The 26,360-nt window shown below is 45.8% G+C and overlaps 1 protein-coding gene across 1 annotated transcript in view; it reads right to left on the bottom strand.

Annotated features, from left to right (window-relative positions):
- The window catches only part of USH2A (usherin), a 930,843-nt gene that overhangs the window by 138,760 nt on the left and 765,723 nt on the right, over positions 1–26,360 (bottom strand). Inside the window, exons 54-55 of the mRNA XM_077281431.1 lie at positions 6,743–6,894; positions 3,591–3,789 (exon numbers count right to left, since the gene is read on the bottom strand). Of these exons, the coding sequence (XP_077137546.1) occupies positions 3,591–3,789; positions 6,743–6,894 (351 nt within the window). The remainder of the gene's footprint in view (positions 1–3,590; positions 3,790–6,742; positions 6,895–26,360) is intronic.

Raw genomic sequence — 26,360 nt, 5'->3', positions numbered from 1 at the left:
TAGTGTTTTCTCCACCTTCCAGGAGTCTGTAGTGTCTTGTCAACCTTCCAGCAGCCATTACTGTCCTCTCCACCTTCCAGTCTCCTGCAGTGTCTTCTTCTTGTCCAGCATTCTGTAGTGTCTTCTCCACCTTCCAGTTCCCTGTAGTGGCATCTCCACCTTCCAGCAGTATGTAGTGTCTTCTCCACCTAACAGCAGTTTGTAGTGTTTTCTCCACCTTCTAGCAGTCTGTAATGTCTTCTCCACCTTCCAGCAGTCTGTAGTGTCTTCTCCACCTTCCAGCAGTCTGTAGTGTCTTCTCCACCTTCCAGCAGTCTGTAGTGTCTTCTCCACCTTCCAGTCCCATGTAGTGTCTTCTCCACCTAACAGCAGTTTGTAGTGTTTTCTCCACCTTCCAGCAGTCTGTAGTGTCTTCTCCACCTTCCAGTCCCCTGTAGTGTCTTCTCCACCTTCCAGCAGTATGTAGTGTCTTCTCCACCTAACAGCAGTTTGTAGTGTTTTCTCCACCTTCTAGCAGTCTGTAGTGTCTTCTCCACCTTCCAGTCCCCTGTAGTGTCGTCTCCACCTTCCAGCAGTATGTAGTGTCTTCTCCACCTAACAGCAGTTTGTAGTGTTTTCTCCACCTTCCAGCAGTCTGTAGTGTCTTCTCCACCTTCCAGCAGTCTGTAGTGTCTTCTCCACCTTCCAGCAGTCTGTAGTGTCTTCTCCACCTTCCAGTCCCATGTAGTGTCTTCTCCACCTAACAGCAGTTTGTAGTGTTTTCTCCACCTTCCAGCAGTCTGTAGTGTCTTCTCCACCTTCCAGTCCCCTGTAGTGTCTTCTCCACCTTCCAGCAGTATGTAGTGTCTTCTCCACCTAACAGCAGTTTGTAGTGTTTTCTCCACCTTCTAGCAGTCTGTAGTGTCTTCTCCACCTTCCAGTCCCCTGTAGTGTCGTCTCCACCTTCCAGCAGTATGTAGTGTCTTCTCCACCTAACAGCAGTTTGTAGTGTTTTCTCCACCTTCCAGCAGTCTGTAGTGTCTTCTCCACCTTCCAGCAGTCTGTAGTGTCTTCTCCACCTTCCAGCAGTCTGTAATGTCTTCTCCACATTTCAGCAGTATGTAGTGTCTTCTCCACCTTCCAGCAGTCTGTAATGTCTTCTACACATTTCAGCAGTATGTAGTGTCTTCTCCACTTTCCAGTCCCCTGTAGCGTCTTCTCCACCTTCCACCAGCCTGTTATTCCTGATTTTTAAAAAATTAAATAAATGAAATAAAAAAAGCTGTAAGTACCCCAAAGTCGTACTTATAAATAAGACATCTCGTTCCCCGAAAAAAACAAGTTCTCATAGAGCATAGAAAAATAAAAATGTTGTTTTGACTTTTTTGAGGGAGCTACCTGGAGGATTCCTTGCCAACATATTTGGTTGCCCTATGTGAAGGATTGGTCACCATAGAATTATAACATACCTACTGTCCACCACTTGGCGCACAGGTGGGATATCCCATTTAAAAGTAAAGAAAACTTGGAATAAACTAATGTCTGTTGCCCTTGGTCCAATATAAACCGCAGCCATCAGTAGCATCTTCTAAACCACCGCGATGCCAACATGAAAGGGCACAGAAATAGCTGTGCTTCCAAAAATGTATTTCCCCTCTCATAAGGAAATAGTAGCCCAAGGTGAAGCAGATTGTAGTGGAAACATCCAGTAATAAATGATATAGGAGGTCCTCTATTGACGAGCTGCCATGTGCTGTTTGCATTATAGAATCTGAGACGATGATGGTCGCTGGCCGCGCTCTCCCAGATGCATTGAGCACAGGGAGATAGCAGAGGACGCCTCCGCTTACCCGCAGCGCAGATAACACCTCTGAATAATTAACTCAGGACTTCCGTCTTCAATTACTTCAGGCTTTTTTATTTAGTATCTGTAGAGGATTATAAGCCATTTATGGATTTCACATGACGAGCGCATTCATCACAATTCCCAGGCAACGTTCACGGGATGAGACAGCCGCACCCTCAAGTAATAAAATAGATAGAAAAGTGTAAAGCAGCTTGGGATGACTACTAGGAAAACAAAAAAAAAACAAAGGAAGTAAAAAAAAAATATTTTATGATTATTATATGTAATAATATAATATATTTATATATTATTTATATTTATTCTAATATATATAAATATATATATTTGCTTATGTCTTATTGATTTCACAATACAAGCGCAGACATTACTTATTGTGAAAATCCATCTCAGAATGGCTATACAATTCTGATCTCAAAATAAGTATTCTATGAGCCAGGCTAAATTGTAACAGAGTTCATAAGTCAAGGTGTGTTCACAAAAGCCTGACTGACAACTGCAGCTTGTACTGAGCAATGTGAGAGCTTCGCAGGGAGGAGGAACACTGAGGAGATATCAATCAGGATATGTAGGTGGAGATTCTCCGGGGGCAGGGAGGAGGTAAACTGATGAGCTGTCAGTCTGAATATTTGGGTGAAAATTCAGCAGCAGGGAATAGGAACATTCCCTATTCCCTATAGGGGATATTTTTTGTGTACTCGTTGCTCGGGTTTTCTCAAGCACGCTCGGGTGTTCTCCGAGTATTTATGACTGCTCGGAGATTTTGTTTTCCTTGCCTCAGCTGGATGATTTGCGGCTACTGAACAGCTTGATTACATGTGGGGATTCCCTAGCAACCAGGCAACCCCCACATGTACTCAGCCTGGCTAGTAGCTGTAAATCATCCAGCTGGGGCAAGAAAAACTCAATCTCCGAGCAGTCATAAATACTCGGAGACAACCCGAGCGTGCTCGGGAAAACCCGAGCAACGAGTATATTCGCTCATCACTAATTTTGATAGAACACTCCCTTTAAGTAGGAAATATAAGGGTATGTGAACATGTTAAGTAAAATCTGTTTACTAATCCTGCATTATAATCTGGTCAAAGCAAGAAAAACTGCCAGTTCTATGAAATGTTAGAGTGCAAAGCCTATTACACAATATGGGTACGGGATGGGGAAGAGGAGAGAGGTGAATTCAATAGAGTTTGAGAGTAGGGAAAACAGACTGATACTGCTGCAACTTTTTCAAAATATTTAATTTCACTTGAAAGCTGGATTCACAGTTACACTGCTCAATAACGCTGTATAATGTATTCCATGCTACTATTTCTGACTGTGTGCTACAAAGAAAGAACAGCAGCGATCCCTCATTCCCTAGAGGAGACATCATAGCAGCTAGTCTCCTGACACCAACTCAGCAACAATGGAAAATTAGGGACAGAGACTATAGTAGGGAAAACTAGTGAAAAATGTAAAATAATAGTTTTATGATGGCCAGAAATAGTTTTATTCCTCATGTACAAACATAACATGCTTATTCTGAAAAGTCACCTGAAACAACAGGTACACTTTGATGCGATGGCGTGATTTCGGAATAGGTGAAAACAGCCATTATCAAATCAATTCAGAATTATCTGTATAAATAAAGATGCACAGGAACGTGATCTGCTCTATTCTGAAGTCTTACATGGAAAAAACTCGTATCACTTGTTACATTGAGAACAATAATGGAAAACTACCAGGGTTGTTGTATTCTTGTACGTACCCGACACGGTATATTGCTTATTTCCTGTGCTGCTCACATAGATAATTCCTTGACCGACCTGGTGAACCCGATATTCTCTTATTTCACCATTTGGCTTGTTGGGAGTTGTCCAGCTAAGAAGTAAAGCCGAAGAGTTCACTGTGAGAATAATGGGTGGAGAGATGTTCTCTGGGACTCCTTGTTTAATGGCTGCAGTCACCTTAGAAAAACACAAAATGTAGGTTAATTTTACTATTTATCTATGTATCTACAGTCGTATGCAAAACTATGGGCACCTCTGGCCAAATTACTGTTACGTGAACGATTAAGCAAGTTGAAGATGAAATAATCTCTAAAAGGCCAAAAGTTAAAGATGGCACATTTCCTTAGTGTATATATCTATATCTATATATATATATATATATATATATATATATATATATATATATATGTTTTTCATCTTTTACATTTTACAAAGTTTAAAAACAGGAAAAAAAAGCCTAAGCAAAAGTTCAGGCACCCTGCATTGTTAGTACCTAGTAGAACCCCCTTCTGAAAGTATCACAGCTTGTAAACACTTTTTGTAGCCAGACACAATTCTTTCATTTTTTGTTTGAGGGATTTTCATCCATTCTTCCTTGGAAAATTCTTCCAGTTCTGTGAGAGTCCTGCGTTGTCTTGCATGCACTGATATTTAGAGGTCTTGCCACAGATTTTCAATGATGTTTAGATCAGGGGACTGTGAGGGCCACTGACAAACCTTTAGTTGCGCCTTTTGAGGTTGTCTATTGTGGATTTTGTCGTGTGTTTAGAATCATTATCTATTTGTAGAAGCCATCCTGTTTTCAGATTCAGCTTTTTTACAGATGATGTTATGTTTGTGTAGGGCTGGTGGAGACGATGTTCTACTGATTGACACCCCAAGTGGTTAAATGTATTTTATAGTAATGTATGTTATCTGAAAGTAAAGTGTAACAGCTGTCCGAGATTGGGAAGGGGGAACTGAGAATTAGCACCAAGTTTAGGAAGTGTCAAGTTCAGTTAGGGAATGTGTGGTGAAGTGACAGCAGTGGTCATAGGCTGCTGGGACAATGTGAGCCTGTTACTCTGGGAAGTGGATTGCCATAGAACCCTTCCATAGAACCCTTCCATGTGAATCTGTCTGTTGGTCTTGGAACCTCAAAATGGATGTTGGGGCCTTTGTGCGAAATAAGCCTGCGGAGCTGCAGGGAAAGATGGACTCAATCTCTCAGAGGCGGGAGGTAATGGAATATGGGTGCACTGCTTGTGGTGGAGAAGAATTCCTAGTGCTAGAGGAGTTAGCAAGAAGAATGCTCTACCCACACCAAGAATTAGGGCTGACATTTTGTTCGATACATGTGGATAGTCTGTAACCTGTCGGGCCCTACCCTACATGCTTCATTGTAATGACCGTAAAGTGCCAAGTAAAAGTTTGACTGTTTTAATGAATTCAGCGTCCCCTGAATTGTCTGCTGTGAAGGCTTAGGAAGATGAAAGCCTGGAGTCAGTGGAGGCCTATGGGCCACAAGTAAGTGTGATACACACCCCACACTGCAGCACACTGGGACTTTGACACTATTTTCCTGTAGGAAGCGTGTAGAATCAGCAGCTTGCCCACAACTGCCTCTCTCAGACACATTATATTTGCATCAAGAATTTGTTGAAATTCCATTGAATCCATTCTTTACTCTACCCACTAAATGTTCCTCATGCCATTAGCTGCAACACAACCCCAAAGCATGATTGATCCACCCCCATGCTTAATGGTTGGCGAGATGCTCTTTTCCTGATATTCTGTGCCCTTTTTTTCTCCATACATGCCTTTCATCATTGTGGCCAAAGAGTTCTATTTTAACTTTATCAGTCCACAGAACTTGTTTCCAAAATGCATCAGGCTACCCTAGATGTTCTTTTGCATTTTTGCATACTTCTGATGCTGAATTTTATGGTGAGAATGCAGAAGAGGTTTTCTTCTGATGACTCTTACATGAAGGACATATTTATGTGGATGTCTTTGAACAGTAGAGCCACAACTCCAGAGTCTGATAAATCTTTCTGAAGGTTGTTTGCAGTCAAACATTTCTGATTTGCCTCTCTAGCAAAACTTCTACGAGAAGCTCTCACTGAAATTTTGCTTGGTCTTCCAGACATTATCTTGAGCTTCACTGTTCCTGTTAACTGCCATTTCTTAATTATATTTCAAATTGAGGAAAGGGTAACTTGAAAATGCTTTGCTATCTTCTTATAGCCTTCTCCTGCTTTATGGACCTCCACCATTTTCATTTTCAGAGTTCTAGACAGTTGCTTAGAATAAGTTATGGCTGCTGTTTTTTGGCACAAGGTTAGAAGAGGCTGGGTTTTATGAATCTGGGAAATTTGCATCACCTGGGTTTTCCTAACAATGATAGTGAACAAGCCATAACCGTAACAGGCTAATTAAGGTCAGAAACCTTGGACACAGTAATATGAGCACAAAAATCTCAAATGGTGCCCAAACTTTTGAATCAGCTCATTTTCTTACTATATAAAGTTACTATATACAGCGGTACTGCATTTTGCAGTGAAAAATAAGTATTTGATCCCTCTGGCAAACAAGACTTAATACTTGATGGCAAAATCCTTGTTGGCAAGCACAACAGTCAGACGTTTTTGTAGCTGATGATGAGATTTGCGCACATGTCAGGAGGAATTTTGGTCCACTCCTCTTTGCAGATCATCTCGATATCATTAAGATTTTGAGGCTGTCGCTTGGCAACTCAAAGCTTCAACTCCCTCCATAGGTTTTCTATGGGATTAAGGTCTGGAGACTGGCTAGGCCACTCCATGACCTTAATGTGCTTCTTTTTGAGCCACTCCTTTGTTTCATTGGCTGTACGTTTTGGGTCATTGTCTTGCTGGAAGACAAAGCCATGACCCATTTTTATTGTCCAGGCGAAGGGAAGGAGGTTGTCACTCAGGATTTTACGGTACATGGCTCCATCCATTCTCTAATTGATGCGGATATCAAAACATGTGTAATTGAAATAATTTTCTGGAAGAAATACTAAATTTTCTGGAAGAATTTCAAGGATGCCAACACTTTCGGCCATGACTATCTATCTATTCATCCATCCATCCATTCATTCGTCTATGTAATTTCAATGTGAGCCCACCTTAGCACTGTGCAAGCAGCCCACTTCCGTACAAGCCTTCAATTGGTACGTATATTCTTTATACGGTTGGATCCCTCCTTGATCTTCATAATGTTTCTTAGTCCCCATAAACTGCTGCACTCCATCACGTACGAGCACATAATAAGTGATACCTATAATAACAGCAATATTAGGATTATTAGCCATAATCATGTATTACAGAAGATGTAGAACAAATGTCGATTTATCTATAAGTTACACTTGTTTGCATGCAGGGCCAGGTTAAAGGGGTTGCTCATTGAATACAAATATTTTTTTCAAATGGCTCATATGCAGCGCCCCAGAGTCCTGGTCGTTGCAGTACTGATGCTCCACCGCTAAGGGGGGCTATGGTACGTCTGATGGCACTGAAGGGGTTCACCTGACCAGGTATCACAGACACCAATACACTTCACAGTCTGGCCTCCAGGGGGAGCTAAGGGTGCTATGTATTAGGCCACTCCTCACAATCTGGTAAAACTGGGGGTTGGATAGGAAGTTAGTGAGAAAGCTGACTGGGTTGGAACCAGGCAACATCCTGTGGCAGAGGGTGTTGCAGGGGAAGATTCAGAGGGGTCCCTGTCAGGGGTGGGATCCTGACAGAGGCCTAGCGAACAGAAAGAACGTTACGGGACCGCGCCTGCACTTCATTGCGGCGGTACCCCAAGAAAGGACAAGAAGCGAGGTTTATTGTGCTGAGTGAGAAACGAGATCAACGCAACAAGGAGAAATACCAGTAGGAGTCGTGCTGTTAGACGAGGCAACATCCTACTGAGGCGCGCAGCCGGTGGCCGGAACGCCGAGGAAGTATTGAGCTCCAGGCCTTACTTCAAACCTACGGCAGAACAGTCAGTTATAGGCGGGCTGTCTCACTCAAATCACCTAAGAAGACATAGGGGGCAACAGTTGGAGAGGGGCGATGCTAGGGTCCAGGAAGAGCTCCGAGCCTACCCGTTATACGGGTGCGTCCTAGCCATATCATCTGGGGGATGAAGCAGAACATCATAATCGAGTTGTGAGGGAACTTCAGAAACAGACACAACAGTTGTGGGGACTATCCAGTAAGCACAGCAGGGGAGGACCGCAACACACAAGCGCTAGAAGGTAGGCATAGATTTCCACCTGCAAAGGGAACCCTGGAGGTGCCATCGGACCGGCCGGTCTTACGCAGCCCGGTTAACCGTATTCCAGACTGAGGATCCTGAAGCCTTCAGTAAAGAGGTAGAGACTGCAACCTGGTGTCCTCGTTATTTACTGCGACCTGCAACGCACCACCACAACATCATCACTGTTATGACCCCAGTGGACAGGGTCTCAGAGGAACGAGTAAGTCTGCGAGATTCAAAAATCCAGCTCATAGGGCTGTGGTAACTGGGTTGACCAAATAGCTACTCCTAACGCCAACACTAGAAGTAGCCGGGGATCATGCCTACGGTGATCGCTAGATGACTCGCGCCAGCCGGAGAATCTAACTACCCCTAGGAGAAGAAAACAAAGACCTCTCTTGCCTCCAGAGAAAGGGACCCCAAAGCAAGATACAAGCCCCCCACAAATAATAACGGTGAGGTAAGAGGAAATGACAAACACAGAAATGAACCAGGTTCAGCAAAGAGAGGCCAGCTTACTAATAGCAGAATATAGCAAGATAACTTATCTGGTCAACAAAAACCCTATAAAAATCCACGCTGGAGATTCAAGAACCCCCGAACCGTCTAACGGTCCGGGGGGAGAACACCAGCCCCCTAGAGCTTCCAGCAAAGGTCAGGATACAGATTGGAACAAGCTGGACAAAAATACCAAACAAAACAAAAGCAAAAAGCAAGGAAGCAGACTTAGCTTGAAATACAGGAACCAGGATCATAGGACAAGAGCACAACAGATTAGCTCTGATTTCAACGATGCCAGGCATTGAACTGAAGGTCCAGGGAGCTTATATAGCAACGCCCCTGAACTAACGGCCCAGGTGAGGAAATAGGAAAAGACTGAAGCTCCAGAGTCAAATCACTAATGACCACTAGAGGGAGCAAAAAGCAAAATCACAACAGTACCCCCCCCTTAGTGAGGGGTCACCGAACCCTCACCACGACCACCAGGGCGATCAGGACGAGCGGCGTGAAAGGCACGAACTAAATCGGCCGCATGAACATCAGAGGCGACCACCCAGGAATTATCTTCCTGACCATAGCCCTTCCACTTGACCAGGTACTGAAGCCTCCGCCTGGAGAGACGAGAATCCAAGATCTTCTCCACCACGTACTCCAACTCGCCCTCGACCAACACCGGAGCAGGAGGCTCAGCAGAAGGAACCACAGGCACAACGTACCGCCGCAACAAGGACCTATGAAACACGTTGTGGATAGCAAACGACACAGGAAGATCCAGGCGAAAGGATACAGGATTAAGGATTTCCAATATCTTGTAAGGACCAATAAAACGAGGTTTAAATTTGGGAGAGGAAACCTTCATAGGAACAAAGCGGGAAGAAAGCCACACCAAATCCCCAACACGTAGTCGGGGACCCACACCGCGGCGGCGGTTTGCAAAGCGCTGAGCCCTCTCCTGTGACAACTTCAAGTTGTCCACCACAAGATTCCAGATCCGCTGCAACCTATCCACCACAGAATCCACCCCAGGGCAGTCAGAAGGTTCCACATGACCCGAAGAAAAACGAGGGTGGAAACCAGAGTTGCAGAAAAGCGGCGAAACCAAGGTGGCGGAACTAGCCCGATTATTAAGGGCAAACTCAGCCAACGGCAAGAAGGTCACCCAATCGTCCTGATCAGCAGAGACAAAACACCTCAAATAAGCCTCCAAAGTCTGATTAGTTCGCTCCGTCTGTCCATTAGTCTGAGGATGGAAAGCAGACGAAAACGACAAGTCAATGCCCATCCTACTACAAAAGGATCGCCAGAATCTGGAAACGAACTGGGATCCTCTGTCTGACACAATATTCTCAGGGATGCCGTGCAAACGAACCACGTCCTGGAAAAACACAGGAACCAGATCGGAAGAGGAAGGCAGCTTAGGCAAAGGAACCAAATGGACCATCTTGGAGAAGCGATCACATATCACCCAGATAACAGACATGCCTTGAGACACCGGAAGATCAGAAATGAAATCCATGGAGATATGTGTCCAAGGTCTCTTAGGGACAGGCAAGGGCAAGAGCAACCCGCTGGCACGAGAACAGCAAGGCTTAGCTCGAGCACAAGTCCCACAGGACTGTACAAATGACCGCACATCCCTAGACAAGGAAGGCCACCAAAAGGATCTGGCCACCAGATCTCTGGTGCCAAAAATTCCTGGGTGACCTGCCAACACCGAGGAATGAACCTCGGAAATGACTCTGCTGGTCCACTTATCAGGCACAAACAGTCTGTCAGGTGGACAAGAATCAGGCCTATCAGCCTGAAATCTCTGCAACACACGTCGCAGATCTGGAGAAATAGCTGACAAGATAATACCATCCTTAAGAATACCAACAGGTTCAGCGACTCCAGGAGCATCAGGCACAAAGCTCCTGGAAAGAGCATCGGCCTTCACATTTTTTGAACCTGGTAAATACGAGACAACAAAGTCAAAACGGGAGAAAAACAATGACCAGCGGGCCTGTCTAGGATTCAGGCGTTTAGCAGACTCGAGATACATCAGATTTTTGTGATCAGTCAAGACCACCACACGATGCTTAGCACCCTCGAGCCAATGACGCCACTCCTCAAATGCCCATTTCATGGCCAACAACTCCCGATTGCCCACATCATAATTTCGCTCCGCAGGCGAAAACTTCCTAGAGAAAAAGGCGCAAGGTCTCATAACAGAGCAACCAGGGCCTCTCTGCGACAAAACGGCCCCTGCTCCAATCTCTGAAGCATCCACCTCAACCTGAAAGGGAAGCGAGACATCAGGCTGGCACAAAACAGGCGCCGAAGTAAACCGACGTTTCAACTCCTGGAAAGCCTCCACGGCAGCAGGAGCCCAATTAACCACATCGGAGCCCTTCTTGGTCATATCCGTCAAAGGTTTCACAATGCTAGAAAAGTTAGCGATAAAACGACGGTAGAAGTTAGCGAAACCCAAGAACTTCTGAAGACTCTTAACTGACGAGGGCTGAGTCCAATCAAGAATAGCTCGGACCTTGACTGGGTCCATCTCCACAGCAGAAGGGGAAAAAATGAACCCCAAAAAGGGAACCTTCTGTACACCAAAAAGACACTTTGAGCCCTTGACAAACAAAGAATTTTCACGCAAAATTTTAAAGACCATCCTGACCTGCTCCACATGCGAGTCCCAATTATCAGAAAAAACCAGAATATCATCCAGATAAACGATCAAAAATGTATCCAGATAGTTCCGGAAAATGTCATGCATAAAGGACTGAAAAACTGAAGGGGCATTAGAGAGCCCAAAAGGCATCACCAAGTACTCAAAATGACCTTCGGGCGTATTGAATGCGGTTTTCCATTCATCCCCTTGCTTAATGCGCACAAGGTTGTACGCACCACGAAGGTCTATCTTGGTAAACCACTTGGCACCTTTAATCCGGGCAAACAAGTCAGACAACAGCGGCAAAGGATACTGAAATTTGACAGTGATCTTATTTAAAAGCCGATAGTCAATACAAGGCCTCAAAGATCCGTCCTTTTTAGCCACAAAAAAGAATCCTGCACCAAGAGGGGAAGAAGACGGACGGATGTGTCCTTTCTCCAGAGACTCCTTGATATATGAACGCATAGCGGTATGTTCAGGTATCGACAGATTAAACAGTCTTCCCTTAGGAAATTTACTGCCTGGAATCAAATCTATTGCACAGTCACATTCCCTATGAGGAGGCAATGCACTGGACCTGGACTCGCTAAAGACATCCTGATAGTCAGACAAATACTCCGGAACTTCCGAAGGCGTAGAAGAAGCAATAGACACAGGCAGGGAATCCTCATGAATACCACGACAGCCCCAACTAGACACTGACATAGCCTTCCAGTCAAGGACTGGATTATGGGTCTGTAACCATGGCAGCCCCAAAACAACCAAATCATGCATTTTATGTAGAACGAGAAAACGTATCACCTCGCGGTGTTCAGGAGTCATGCACATGGTAACCTGTGTCCAATACTGCGGTTTATTTTCTGCTAATGGCGTAGCATCAATACCCCTAAGAGGGATAGGATTTTCTAATGGTTCAAGAATAAAACCACAGCGCTTAGCAAATGAGAGATCCATAAGACTCAGGGCAGCACCTGAATCTACAAACGCCATGACAGGATAAGATGACAGTGAGCAAATCAAAGTTACAGACAGAATAAACTTAGGATGCAAATTACCAACGGTGACAGGACTAACAACCTTAGATATACGTTTGGAGCATGCTGAGATAACATGTGTAGAATCACCACAGTAGTAGCACAAGCCATTCCGGCGTCTATGAATTTTCCTCTCATTTCTAGTCAGGATTCTATCACATTGCATCAAATCAGGTGTCCGTTCAGACAACACCATGAGGGAATTTGCGGTTTTTCTATCACATTGCATCACATCAGGTGTCTGTTCAGACAACAACATGAGGGAATTTGCGGTTTTGCGCTCCCGCAACCGCCGGTCAATTTGAATAGCCAGGGACATGGTATCATTCAGACCTGTGGGAATGGGAAAACCCACCATAACATTCTTAATGGCCTCAGAAAGGCCATTTCTAAAATTAGCGGCCAGTGCACACTCGTTCCAATGTGTCAGCACGGACCATTTCCGAAATTTTTGGCAATACACCTCAGCCTCGTCCTGGCCCTGAGACATAGCCAGCAAGGCTTTCTCTGCCTGAATCTCAAGATTGGGTTCCTCATAAAGTAAACCGAGCGCCAGAAAAAACGCATCAATATCAGCCAATGCCGGATCTCCTGGCGCCAACGAAAAAGCCCAATCTTGAGGGTCACCCCGTAAGAATGAAATAACAATTTTTACTTGTTGAGCAGAGTCTCCAGACGAACAAGGTTTCAGGGACAAAAACAATTTACAATTATTCCTGAAATTCCTAAACTTAAATCGGTCTCCTGAAAACAGTTCAGGAATCGGAATCTTGGGTTCAGACCTAGGATTTCTGGTAACATAATCTTGTATACCCTGCACACGAGCGGCAAGCTGGTCCACACTTGTAATCAAGGTCTGGACATTCATGTCTGCAGCAAGCTTAAGCCACTCTGAGGTAAAGGGGAAAAGAAAAAAAAAAAAAAAAAAAATGAGAGAGGGAAAAAAAACCCTCAAAATTATCTTTCTTATAATCCCACTTCTGCAATGCATTAAACATTTAATACTGGCCTGGCATACTGTTATGACCCCAGTGGACAGGGTCTCAGAGGAACGAGTAAGTCTGCGAGATTCAAAAATCCAGCTCATAGGGCTGTGGTAACTGGGTTGACCAAATAGCTACTCCTAACGCCAACACTAGAAGTAGCCAGGGATCATGCCTACGGTGATCGCTAGATGACTCGCGCCAGCCGGAGAATCTAACTACCCCTAGGAGAAGAAAACAAAGACCTCTCTTGCCTCCAGAGAAAGGGACCCCAAAGCAAGATACAAGCCCCCCACAAATAATAACGGTGAGGTAAGAGGAAATGACAAACACAGAAATGAACCAGGTTCAGCAAAGAGAGGCCAGCTTACTAATAGCAGAATATAGCAAGATAACTTATCTGGTCAACAAAAACCCTATAAAAATCCACGCTGGAGATTCAAGAACTCCCGAACCGTCTAACGGTCCGGGGGGAGAACTGTTATGGTTCTCAATGGCAAGAGAACATAGCCCCAGCAAACATAAGAACTAGCTCTTGGAAGGATGGAAACTAAACTGACCATGAACTAAACCTGCCGCACAACTAACAGTAGCCAGGTAGCGTAGCCTGCGTTTTATCCCTAGACGCCCAGCGCCGGCCGGAGGACTAACTAATCCTGGCAGAGGAAAATATAGTCCTGGCTCACCTCTAGAGAAATTTCCCCGAAAGGCAGACAGAGGCCCCCACAAATATTGGCGGTGATTTTAGATGAAATGACAAACGTAGTATGAAAATAGGTTTAGCAAAATTGAGGTCCGCTTACTAGATAGCAGGAAGACAGAAAGGGCACTTTCATGGTCAGCTGAAAACCCTATCAAAACACCATCCTGAAATTACTTTAAGACTCTAGTATTAACTCATAACATCAGAGTGGCAATTTCAGATCACAAGAGCTTTCCAGACACAGAAACAAAACTACAGCTGTGAACTGGAACAAAATGCAAAAACAAACAAGGACTAAAGTCCAACTTAGCTGGGAGTTGTCTAGCAGCAGGAACATGCACAGAAAGGCTTCTGATTACAATGTTGACCGGCATGGAAGTGACAGAGGAGCAAGGCTAAATAGCGACTCCCACATCCTGATGGAAACAGGTGAACAGAGAGGATGATGCACACCAGTTCAATTCCACCAGTGGCCACAGGGGGAGCCCAAAATCCAATTTCACAACAGTACCCCCCCCCTCAAGGAGGGGTCACCGAACCCTCACCAGAACCACCAGGGCGATCAGGATGAGCCCTATGAAAGGCACGGACCAAATCGGAGGCATGAACATCAGAGGCAGTCACCCAAGAATTATCCTCCTGACCGTATCCCTTCCATTTGACCAGATACTGGAGTTTCCGTCTGGAAACACGGGAGTCCAAGATTTTTTCCACAACGTACTCCAACTCGCCCTCAACCAACACCGGAGCAGGAGGCTCAACGGAAGGCACAACCGGTACCTCATACCTGCGCAATAATGACCGATGAAAAACATTATGAATAGAAAAAGATGCAGGGAGGTCCAAACGGAAGGACACAGGGTTAAGAATCTCCAATATCTTGTACGGGCCGATGAACCGAGGCTTAAACTTGGGAGAAGAAACCCTCATAGGGACAAAACGAGAAGACAACCACACCAAGTCCCCAACACAAAGCCGAGGACCAACCCGACGCCGGCGGTTGGCAAAAAGCTGAGTCTTCTCCTGGGACAACTTCAAATTGTCCACTACTTGCCCCCAAATCTGATGCAACCTCTCCACCACAGCATCCACTCCAGGACAATCCGAAGATTCCACCTGACCAGAAGAAAATCGAGGATGAAACCCCGAATTACAGAAAAAGGGAGACACCAAGGTGGCAGAGCTGGCCCGATTATTGAGGGCAAACTCCGCTAAAGGCAAAAAAGCAACCCAATCATCCTGATCTGCAGACACAAAACACCTCAAATATGTCTCCAAGGTCTGATTCGTCCGCTCGGTCTGGCCATTAGTCTGAGGATGGAAAGCAGACGAGAAAGACAAATCTATGCCCATCCTAGCACAGAATGCTCGCCAAAATCTAGACACGAATTGGGTACCTCTGTCAGAAACGATATTCTCCGGAATACCATGCAAACGGACCACATTTTGAAAAAACAGAGGAACCAACTCGGAAGAAGAAGGCAACTTAGGCAGGGGAACCAAATGGACCATCTTAGAGAAACGATCACACACCACCCAGATGACAGACATCTTCTGAGAAACAGGAAGATCCGAAATAAAATCCATCGAGATGTGCGTCCAGGGCCTCTTCGGGATAGGCAAGGGCAACAACAATTCACTAGCCCGAGAACAACAAGGCTTGGCCCGAGCGCAAACGTCACAAGACTGCACGAAGCCTCGCACATCTCGAGACAGGGAAGGCCACCAGAAGGACCTTGCCACCAAATCCCTGGTACCAAAGATTCCAGGATGACCTGCCAACGCAGAAGAATGAACCTCAGAAATGACTTTACTGGTCCAATCATCAGGAACAAACAGTCTACCAGGTGGGCAACGATCAGGTCTATCCGCCTGAAACTCCTGCAAGGCCCGCCGCAGGTCTGGAGAAACGGCAGACAATATCACTCCATCCTTAAGGATACCTGTAGGTTCAGAATTACCAGGGGAGTCAGGCTCAAAACTCCTAGAAAGGGCATCCGCCTTAACATTCTTAGAACCCGGCAGGTAGGACACCACAAAATTAAACCGAGAGAAAAACAACGACCAGCGCGCCTGTCTAGGATTCAGGCGTCTGGCGGACTCAAGATAAATTAGATTTTTGTGGTCAGTCAATACCACCACCTGATGTCTAGCCCCCTCAAGCCAATGACGCCACTCCTCAAAAGCCCACTTCATGGCCAAAAGCTCCCGATTCCCAACATCATAATTCCGCTCGGCGGGCGAAAATTTACACGAGAAAAAAGCACAAGGTCTCATCACGGAGCAATCGGAACTTCTCTGCGACAAAACCGCCCCAGCTCCGATTTCAGAAGCGTCGACCTCAACCTGAAAGGGAAGAGCAACATCAGGCTGACGCAACACAGGGGCGGAAGAAAAGCGGCGCTTAAGCTCCCGAAAGGCCTCCACAGCAGCAGGGGACCAATCAGCAACATCAGCACCCTTCTTAGTCAAATCAGTCAATGGCTTAACAACATCAGAAAAACCAGCAATAAATCGATGATAAAAGTTAGCAAAGCCCAAAAATTTCTGAAGACTCTTAAGAGAAGAGGGTTGCGTCCAATCACAAATAGCCTGAACCTTGACAGGATCCATCTCGATGGAAGAGGGGGAAAAAATATATCCCAAAAAGGAAATCTTTTGAACCCCAAAAACACACTTAGAACCCTTCACACACAAGGAATTAGACCGCAAAACCTGAAAAACCCTCCTGACCTGCTGGACATGAGAGTCCCAGTCATCCGAAAAAATCAAAATATCATCCAGATACACAATCATAAATTTATCCAAATAATCACGGAAAATGTCATGCATAAAGGACTGAAAGACTGAAGGGGCATTTGAAAGACCAAAAGGCATCACCAAATACTCAAAGTGGCCCTCGGGCGTATTAAATGCGGTTTTCCACTCATCCCCCTGCTTAATTCGCACCAAATTATACGCCCCACGGAGATCTATCTTAGAGAACCACTTGGCCCCCTTTATGCGAGCAAACAAATCAGTCAGCAGTGGCAACGGATATTGATATTTAACCGTGATTTTATTCAAAAGCCGATAATCAATGCACGGCCTCAAAGAGCCATCTTTCTTAGCCACAAAGAAAAAACCGGCTCCTAAGGGAGATGACGAAGGACGAATATGTCCCCTTTCCAAGGACCCCTTTATATATTCTCGCATAGCAGCATGCTCAGGCACAGACAGATTAAATAAACGACCCTTAGGGTATTTACTACCCGGAATCAAATCTATGGCACAATCGCACTCCCGGTGCGGAGGTAATGAACCAAGCTTAGGTTCTTCAAAAACGTCACGATATTCAGTCAAGAATTCAGGAATCTCAGAGGGAATAGATGATGAAATGGAAACCACAGGTACGTCCCCATGCGTCCCCTTACATCCCCAGCTTAACACAGACATAGCTTTCCAGTCAAGGACTGGGTTATGAGATTGCAGCCATGGCAATCCAAGCACCAACACATCATGTAGGTTATACAGCACAAGAAAGCGAATAATCTCCTGGTGATCCGGATTAATCCGCATAGTTACTTGTGTCCAGTATTGTGGTTTATTGCTAGCCAATGGGGTGGAGTCAATCCCCTTCAGGGGTATAGGAGTTTCAAGAGGCTCCAAATCATACCCACAGCGTTTGGCAAAGGACCAATCCATAAGACTCAAAGCGGCGCCAGAGTCGACATAGGCGTCCGCGGTAATAGATGATAAAGAACAAATCAGGGTCACAGAAAGAATAAACTTAGACTGTAAAGTGCCAATTGAAACAGACTTATCAAGCTTCTTAGTACGCTTAGAGCATGCTGATATAACATGAGCTGAATCACCGCAATAGAAGCACAACCCATTTTTTCGTCTAAAATTCTGCCGTTCACTTCTGGACAGAATTCTATCACATTGCATATTCTCTGGCGTCTTCTCAGTAGATACCGCCAAATGGTGCACAGGTTTGCGCTCCCGCAGACGCCTATCGATCTGGATAGCCATTGTCATGGACTCATTCAGACCCGCAGGCACAGGGAACCCCACCATAACATCCTTAATGGCATCAGAGAGACCCTCTCTGAAATTCGCCGCCAGGGCGCACTCATTCCACTGAGTAAGCACAGCCCATTTACGGAATTTCTGGCAGTATACTTCAGCTTCGTCTTGCCCCTGAGATAGGGACATCAAGGCCTTTTCCGCCTGAAGTTCTAACTGAGGTTCCTCATAAAGCAACCCCAAGGCCAGAAAAAACGCATCCACATTGAGCAACGCAGGATCCCCTGGAGCCAATGCAAAAGCCCAATCCTGAGGGTCGCCCCGGAGCAAGGAAATCACAATCCTGACCTGCTGAGCAGGATCTCCAGCAGAGCGAGATTTCAGGGACAAAAACAACTTGCAATTATTTTTGAAATTTTGAAAGCAAGATCTATTCCCCGAGAAAAATTCAGGCAAAGGAATTCTAGGTTCAGATATAGGAACATGAACAACAAAATCTTGTAAATTTTGAACTTTCGTGGTGAGATTATTCAAACCTGCAGCTAAACTCTGAATATCCATTTTAAACAGGTGAACACAGAGCCATTCCAGGATTAGAAGGAGAGAGAGAGAGAGAAAGGCTGCAATATAGGCAGACTTGCAAGAGATTCAATTACAAGCACACTCAGAACTGAGGAAAAAAAAAAAAAAAAAAAAAAAAAATCTTCAGCAGACTTCTCTTTTCTCTCCTTTCTCTGTTAATTAATTTAACCCTTTTCCGGCCGGTCAAACTGTTATGGTTCTCAATGGCAAGAGAACATAGCCCCAGCAAACATAAGAACTAGCTCTTGAAAGGATGGAAACTAAACTGACCATGAACTAAACCTGCCGCACAACTAACAGTAGCCGGGTAGCGTAGCCTGCGTTTTATCCCTAGACGCCCAGCGCCGGCCGGAGGACTAACTAATCCTGGCAGAGGAAAATATAGTCCTGGCTCACCTCTAGAGAAATTTCCCCGAAAGGCAGACAGAGGCCCCCACAAATATTGGCGGTGATTTTAGATGAAATGACAAACGTAGTATGAAAATAGGTTTAGCAAAATTGAGGTCCGCTTACTAGATAGCAGGAAGACAGAAAGGGCACTTTCATGGTCAGCTGAAAACCCTATCAAAACACCATCCTGAAATTACTTTAAGACTCTAGTATTAACTCATAACATCAGAGTGGCAATTTCAGATCACAAGAGCTTTCCAGACACAGAAACAAAACTACAGCTGTGAACTGGAACAAAATGCAAAAACAAACAAGGACTAAAGTCCAACTTAGCTGGGAGTTGTCTAGCAGCAGGAACATGCACAGAAAGGCTTCTGATTACAATGTTGACCGGCATGGAAGTGACAGAGGAGCAAGGCTAAATAGCGACTCCCACATCCTGATGGAAACAGGTGAACAGAGAGGATGATGCACACCAGTTCAATTCCACCAGTGGCCACAGGGGGAGCCCAAAATCCAATTTCACAACAGAGAACACCAGCCCCCTAGAGCTTCCAGCAAAGGTCAGGATACAGATTGGAACAAGTTGGACAAAAATACCAAACAAAACAAAAGCAAGGAAGCAGACTTAGCTTGAAATACAGGAACCAGGATCATAGGACAAGAGCACAACAGATTAGCTCTGATTTCAACGATGCCAGGCATTGAACTGAAGGTCCAGGGAGCTTATATAGCAACGCCCCTGAACTAACGGCCCAGGTGAGGATATAGGAAAAGACAGAAGCTCCAGAGTCAAATCACTAATGACCACTAGAGGGAGCAAAAAGCAAAATCACAACACATCACCATCCACTCCTTTCACTGGACGCCCCTCAGCAGGGTCACTGACCGGGTCTAGCCACCGTGACAACCCCAGAACAGAGACTCAGAGGCCCGGTACCGGGTACCCCTCGGCCCTGCGGCATTGGGGGCGCTCCAACTTGGTGTCACGAACAGGATCTACTTAAGCCTGAAGAATCAGGCCATGTGTGCCTTGGAACTGTGATTTATTGTGTTTGGACTGTGACTTATTGCAAAGACTGTGCAGTGCCATTTGCCGCCAAAAACCGCCGCCATTACAGCGCTGAGGAGAGTGCAGGAGAAGAAGAGGGGCGTGGAGTAGGCGTGGACCAGCTGAAGAGCGCGAAAAGACAATGGCCGCCCAGTCTAAACATTTTTGCATCCTGAGGACGTGTCCGTCAGCAGCCGAGGTCCGCCTTCTCATCCTCTTTGGAGGGTGGGGACCATGGAGACGGGGCCGCCCACGAAAGAGACCGCGGGAAGAAGACACTGGAGAGGAAGCAAAGATGGCGACGCCGGGAGCACCGCGTGGGGACGACCCGACCCAGCATGAGGCTACACCACCCGACACAGCCCCAGATGCGCCATCGTTGCAGGGACTGGCCCTTACGGAGTTACCGACGGGCAGACCTAACTGGCCGCTGTCTGAGGAGTGTGTGGCCGCAGCCGAGGCCCGGCAGATAGCATGCCGCCGGGAGGCCGACGTTCGTGTGACCGCTCGGCTGGGCCAGCCTACGGAAGTCCGCCTAACTCCGGTGTCCCCTACTTCCTCCATCCCGGCCGCGGCAGAGTGCGAGCTGCAGGCACAGGGCCTGAGGATTCTGCCGGAGGCAGAACATCTGCAGTGCCTAATGACGGCATTGAGGAATAGACCCCAACCTGCGGTCCAGATTGACCTGACGGATGCTGAGGAGGTTCCCCCGTCACACTGGGGTGTGGTGGTGTTCTTCAACTCCCGGGAAGGACGGGGAGTTATACAAGAAATTGGGGAGCCACTGCGGGTCCGTGAGGATCGGGAAGAGGTGGAACCCTACGGGGGAAGGTACAGTCACAACCTGGAGCCCGGAGACGCGGTGACTTACACCCGGTGGAGGAGGGAGGTTGGCTGGATAGCTCGGGGTGTCCAGCGGTGCGTCGCACTCCAGGCCGCTGCCGGGACATCGGAGGACGAGCCTCCTGCAGGGAAGATGCCGGAACCTGCCCCCGCAGAACCCCAGGGAATCCAGGCCCTCCGTGTAGCTACGGGTCGTGCTCACCCACGAGCGAGGAGGGTGTCCCGACGAGGAATCCTGTCGTTGCTGAATCCAGGACTGGTCCTTGCCATGCCACCACGACCCGTCTGCCAGGTGAGGCCCGGGAGGAGGCCGCCTCCTGTCCAGCCAGAAACTGAGTAAGCAAGAATGCTTCATCATTTGTAAATAGTTATCTGTTCGTCTTTTTGCTGTTTTGCTGCTACAACCCGATCAGGATTACTCTTAAAGGGATCCCTTTGTTTACCCAGGATCCCTTCTTCTGCTTTTGTTTCTCGTCTTATCATTGTTGAAAGAACTGCTGGATCATGAACACTGCATGATTACAAACTCATTGTAAATAGTTTGCACCTTCTTAAAGGTGCCCTCTACTGGTTTTACAAAGAAAAGGACTCTTTGCGAAGAAACTGTTCCTGGAAACAGTACCGGAGTCCTTGCTGCATACGGACTTGCAGCTTGAGAAGTTGCACAACCTCATAGAGACTTGGTCCCCTCTTAAAGGGAACGCTCATCAATAGCACTTAAAGAATGATGATGCTTTAAAAGGAAGTACTAATAATGCTTACATATAAAAGTTATATGTAGTGAGCTAGTTAATTGTGAGAAATGTTTAATGGTGTTGCTAGAAGAATGAGGACAGGAAGTGAACCCGTACGGGGTTAGTCGGTGAGTCCTCCTAGGAGCCATACAGAGATGGCTCAGTGATCTTGAACTGAGAGAAGGTTGATAAGTTCTATACTATGTATAGTAGCAGAAAGGCAGTAGGCCCGGGTGGAAAGGGGCGGTCCTGCAACAGAACGAGAGGCAGTAGGCCTGGGGCAGATAGACAGGCAGTCCTGCAGATGTAAGGATGGAAAATGAAGAAAAAGTTGATTAGCCTTATAGTGTTTTTATAAGAAGGTCTTTAGAGGATTCAGTGTGTACGTCCTTAAAGGCAAAGTTAAATTATTGTTCAAAAATTTGCACTAAGTAGAATACCCGGTTGGGTAAGAAAAGTTATTTATAGTATGTTATTTAAAGTATTTAACCATGTTTGTAACGTTCAAGTGTCCTCACCTCCCATAAAGGGAAGCTCTGTTCAAATTTGCTTATTGTTATTGCATTTAAAAATTGTATGTCTTTTTGCTGACATGTATTGTTGTTTTCTTCCCCGTCCAGGAGTACTGGATTTAACCGGGGGGAGTGCAGCGCCCCAGAGTCCTGGTCGTTGCAGTACTGATGCTCCGCCGCTAAGGGGGGGTATGGTACGTCTGATGGCACTGAAGGGGTTCACCTGACCAGGTATCACAGACACCAATACACTTCACAGTCTGGCCTCCAGGGGGAGCTAAGGGTGCTATGTATTAGGCCACTCCTCACAATCTGGTAAAACTGGGGGTTGGATAGGAAGTTAGTGAGATCGCTGACTGGGTTGGAACCAGGCAACATCCTGTGGCAGAGGGTGTTGCAGGGGAAGATTCAGGGGGGTCCCTGTCAGGGGTGGGATCCTGACAGAGGCCTAGCGAACAGAAAGAACATTACGGGACCGTGCCTGCACTTCATTGTGGCGGTACCCCAAGAAAGGACAAGAAGCGAGGTTTATTGTGCTGAGTGAGAAATGAGATCAACGCAACAAGGAGAAACAGCAGTAGGAGTCGTGCTGTAAGACGAGGCAACATCCTACTGAGGCGCGCAGCCGGTGGCCGGAACGCCGAGGAAGTATTGAGCTCCAGGCCTTACTTCAAACCTACGAAAGGACAGACAGTTATAAGCGGGCTGTCTCACTCAAATCACCTAAGAAGACATAGGGGGCTACATTTGGAGAGGGGCGACTCTAGAGTCCCGGAAGACCTCCGAGCCTACCCGTCATACGGGTGCGTCCTAGCCATATCATCTGGGGGACGAAGCAGAACATCATAATCGAGTTGTGAGGGAACTTCAGAAACAGACACAACAGTTGTGGGGACTATCCCGTAAGCACAGCAGGGGAGGACCGCAACACACAAGCGCTAGAAGGTAGGCACAGATTTCTACCTGCAAAGGGAACCCTGGAGGTGCCATCGGACCGGCTGGACTTACGCAGCCCGGTTAACCGTATTCCGGACTCAGGATCCTGAAGCCTTCAGTAAAGAGGTAAAGAGACTGCAACCTGGTGTCCTCGTTATTTACTGCGACCTGCACCGCACCACCACAACATCATCACCATCCACTCCTTTCACTGGACGCCCCTCAGCAGGGTCACGGACCGGGTCTAGCCACCGTGACAACCCCAGAACAGAGACTCAGAGGCCCGGTACCGGGTACCCCTCGGCCCTGCGGCAGTGGGGGCGCTCCACATACTCTTTAAAACAATAAATAATAGCCTCAGCTTTCCATCTTAATATATTGGAAAAGCCAGTTCAGTCAATGATTGGTGGTAGAGTTGGGTCGGCCACCTTGCATTTGTACTGATTCCTGTGTGTTGAAATGGGACTGGGTAAGCATCAGCACATTTGATGTTGGGGTCAGGGAAGGCGTCCATCGCTTATTTACTTTTTTTAACCATTCTGAGACTTAAAAAAAAAAAATCCACTGTAAAATCCTTTTAAGTTGGTGGAGAACCCTAGGCAAAAAAATTGCTGGAGCTTCTACTTCAATTCTACTTCCAGATCTCAGCTGACCACCTATAGCAGCCCCAAATTAGAAACATGATCAACTTATGTCAACAGGAAGTCAATGATTCCTACTGATGTCAATGGAGAACCACATGGATGACTGGTCACTTCTTCCTGGGTTGGCCATTGCCAAACTAGTGACTACAAAGCAATCATGGCAGATTAACATAAATAGAGGACTATCAGGAGGCAAGGAGCTGGAATTAGCCTGTGGCTTGTTGGCTGGACAGCTGGGCACAAAGTATAGGCTTTATGGAACCCACTGGACAACCAGTTCTTCCAGTTCTCCCCATCTGATTGTGACATTTACGAACATATCAGAAGATCGCCAAGTAGGCATTGACTCTGACACACGTATCATATATGTCTTCCTTATATCTCAGAAGAAAATAAACTTAGGCACTCAACTTATGCAAAATTTATTTGTGATTTAATGTAGTCATCAAATTATTAAATAATTTGATGACTACATTAAATCACAAACAAACTCTGAATAAGTTGAGTGCCTAAGCTTATTTTCTTCTATATATATGGTGTGGGACCCAAGTTAGGCACCACGACGGGTAGTGCATATGGTGTTTCTCCATTTCCTTATATCTCAGTCCTGGTTACAAGTTGTACATGTGCACCTCACCAGCACAGCCCGGTGATATCTTCGGCTCTATGATGGGGTGTAACTATTGTGAGTACTGGGGTTGCAGTCGTACCTGGACCGTGGAGAATAAAGGGTGTCCAAAAGGTTCCTTTGTCCGAAAAGAGAACACTAATTCTGTTAAAGATAGTTGATAGCTTGGGGACGAGTTGGAGATTTTGCAATGGGGCCCATGAGCTTCAAGCAAAGCCACGGGCTCTGTGGCAGGGTGGAAGGACTCATGCTGTACTAGATCTGATGAACGATAGGTGCAAAAGGGGCCAAGTAGAGGCCATTGACGGCAAAATGGGGTAAATCAGTGTTCTGTTTGGAAACTGACTAAGGCTGCTTTTACATTTGCTGTTTTTGAGGCCTCAATAGATTTCTATGGGGCTGCAAAAACGGGCCATAATAATTTCAAGGTGTTTTTACGGCTGTGAAAAAAGATCGAGCTTGCTCGATATTTTTCACAGCTTACTGATACGGCCCCATTGAAAATCAATGAGGCCGCAAAAACAAAGGAAGTTTGTTTTTGCGGTGCACCGTGACTTCCGGTTTTACGGAACGCCGTTTTTTTTCCCAATACTATTTGCATACCATTGGAAACCTGAAAAATGGTGATCCGCACGTTTTTTGGTGTCCGTTATTGTGGCAGACCATGAAAATTGCAGCGATACAGCCCGCAAAAAAGGCCCGCAATAACGGGCCACAAAAAACATGGTATGTGTAAAAGCAACCTAAACATGAGCAAATTGATTAAATCCAAAGTTATAGAGGTGGGGAGAGAAAACCATAAAACTGAAAAAACTGTACAAACTGTACAAACAGTGTGTGACGACACAACAGAAAAGACGATTAGTGTGTGAGGAGTTTTACATTACAGCATTTTACATTTAGCATTACACATGACTTTGTGGGGCCCTTGGCGGCTTTGGAATACTTTTTGCTGTGAATCTAATATGCTGGGAAATTTTCAGTGAAGCTGGCAAATTCGAATGTTAAAGGATTTGCCTATCACTATTTTTTAAGAATACTTATGGCGCTCCAAACAGCAGTGTGAACAATTTGTAAATCATAATCATAATCCTCCACCAAAATAGCTTCTTTGTTAAAATAAAAGCACAACATTTTAAAGGTTAACTTTAACCCTTAAATGAATAGATAATTTTTCGTTTTTGCACTTTTAGCCTTTTTGTCCCACAATTTTTGTTTGTTTGTTGTGTATCGTCATTTGCCAAGACAACAGGACCAATAACATTTTATTTTTTCGGGGATGAAGCTGTGTGAAACTTTGTTTTCGTCATGAGCTGACATTTTTATTTAATTCATTTTGGGGTACATATGATGTTTTGGCTGTTATTTATTGCATTTTTTAAGGAGGTGAGGTGACAAAAAAAATAAATTCATACAAGTTAATTAGTTACTTTCATATTTTGATAGACTGGACATTTAAGGAAGCGCAGATACCAAACATCTTTATTTTTTACATTTTTTTCCCTTTTATTTTTAATGGTGGAATAGGAGGGTGGATTTGAATTTTTATATTTTTATTTCTTTATATTTAAAAAAAAAAAGGGTTTTTTTTATATTTTACATCAGTTTTTTGGTTCACTTAGGGCACTTGAATCTGTGATGATTTAATTGCTTATACTAAAGATATTGAAATACCACAGTATTAAAATATACAGGAAAAATCATGATTTCCTATGGCGTTCACTTCACAGATGTACCAAGATGCAGCCATAGGGGCCTTCAATAGACATGTTGGTGGAGCGCCCCCACACCGCCGCAGGGCCTAGGGGTACCCGGAGCAGGGCCTCTGGGTCTCAGTCCTGGGGTTGTCACGGTGGCTAGACCCGGTCCGTGGCCCTGTTTGTCAGTGGGGGACGTCCGGTAGAATAAGTGATGATGATGATGCAGTAACGGTGGTGTAGCGGTGCAGTTGTGGGGGTGCAGGTCGCGGTAAATAACGAGGACACCAGGTTGCAGTCTCTTTACCTCTTTACTGGAGATCTCTCAGTCCGCAGTCCAGAATACGGTTCACCAGGCTGCGCAAGTCCGGTCGGTCCGATGGCACTTCCAGAGTTCTCCTCACAGGTGGAAATCAGTGCCCTCCTTCTTAGCGCTATGTGTTGTAGTCCTTCCCTGCTGTGCTCACGGAAAGTACCCCACAACTGTTGTGTCTGTTTCTTAAGTTCCCTCACAACTCGATTCACTGATGTTCTTCTCGTATTCCATCCCTCCCTGTTATTCAGGTTGGAACGGCACCCGTTTGTCAGG

The sequence above is a fragment of the Ranitomeya variabilis genome, chromosome 2 (genome assembly GCF_051348905.1).
Source record: "Ranitomeya variabilis isolate aRanVar5 chromosome 2, aRanVar5.hap1, whole genome shotgun sequence".
In the NCBI taxonomy this organism is placed as follows: Eukaryota; Metazoa; Chordata; class Amphibia; order Anura; family Dendrobatidae; genus Ranitomeya; species Ranitomeya variabilis.
Note: the sequence above shows the minus strand (reverse complement) of the source record. Positions and strands in the feature narration are given on the sequence as shown.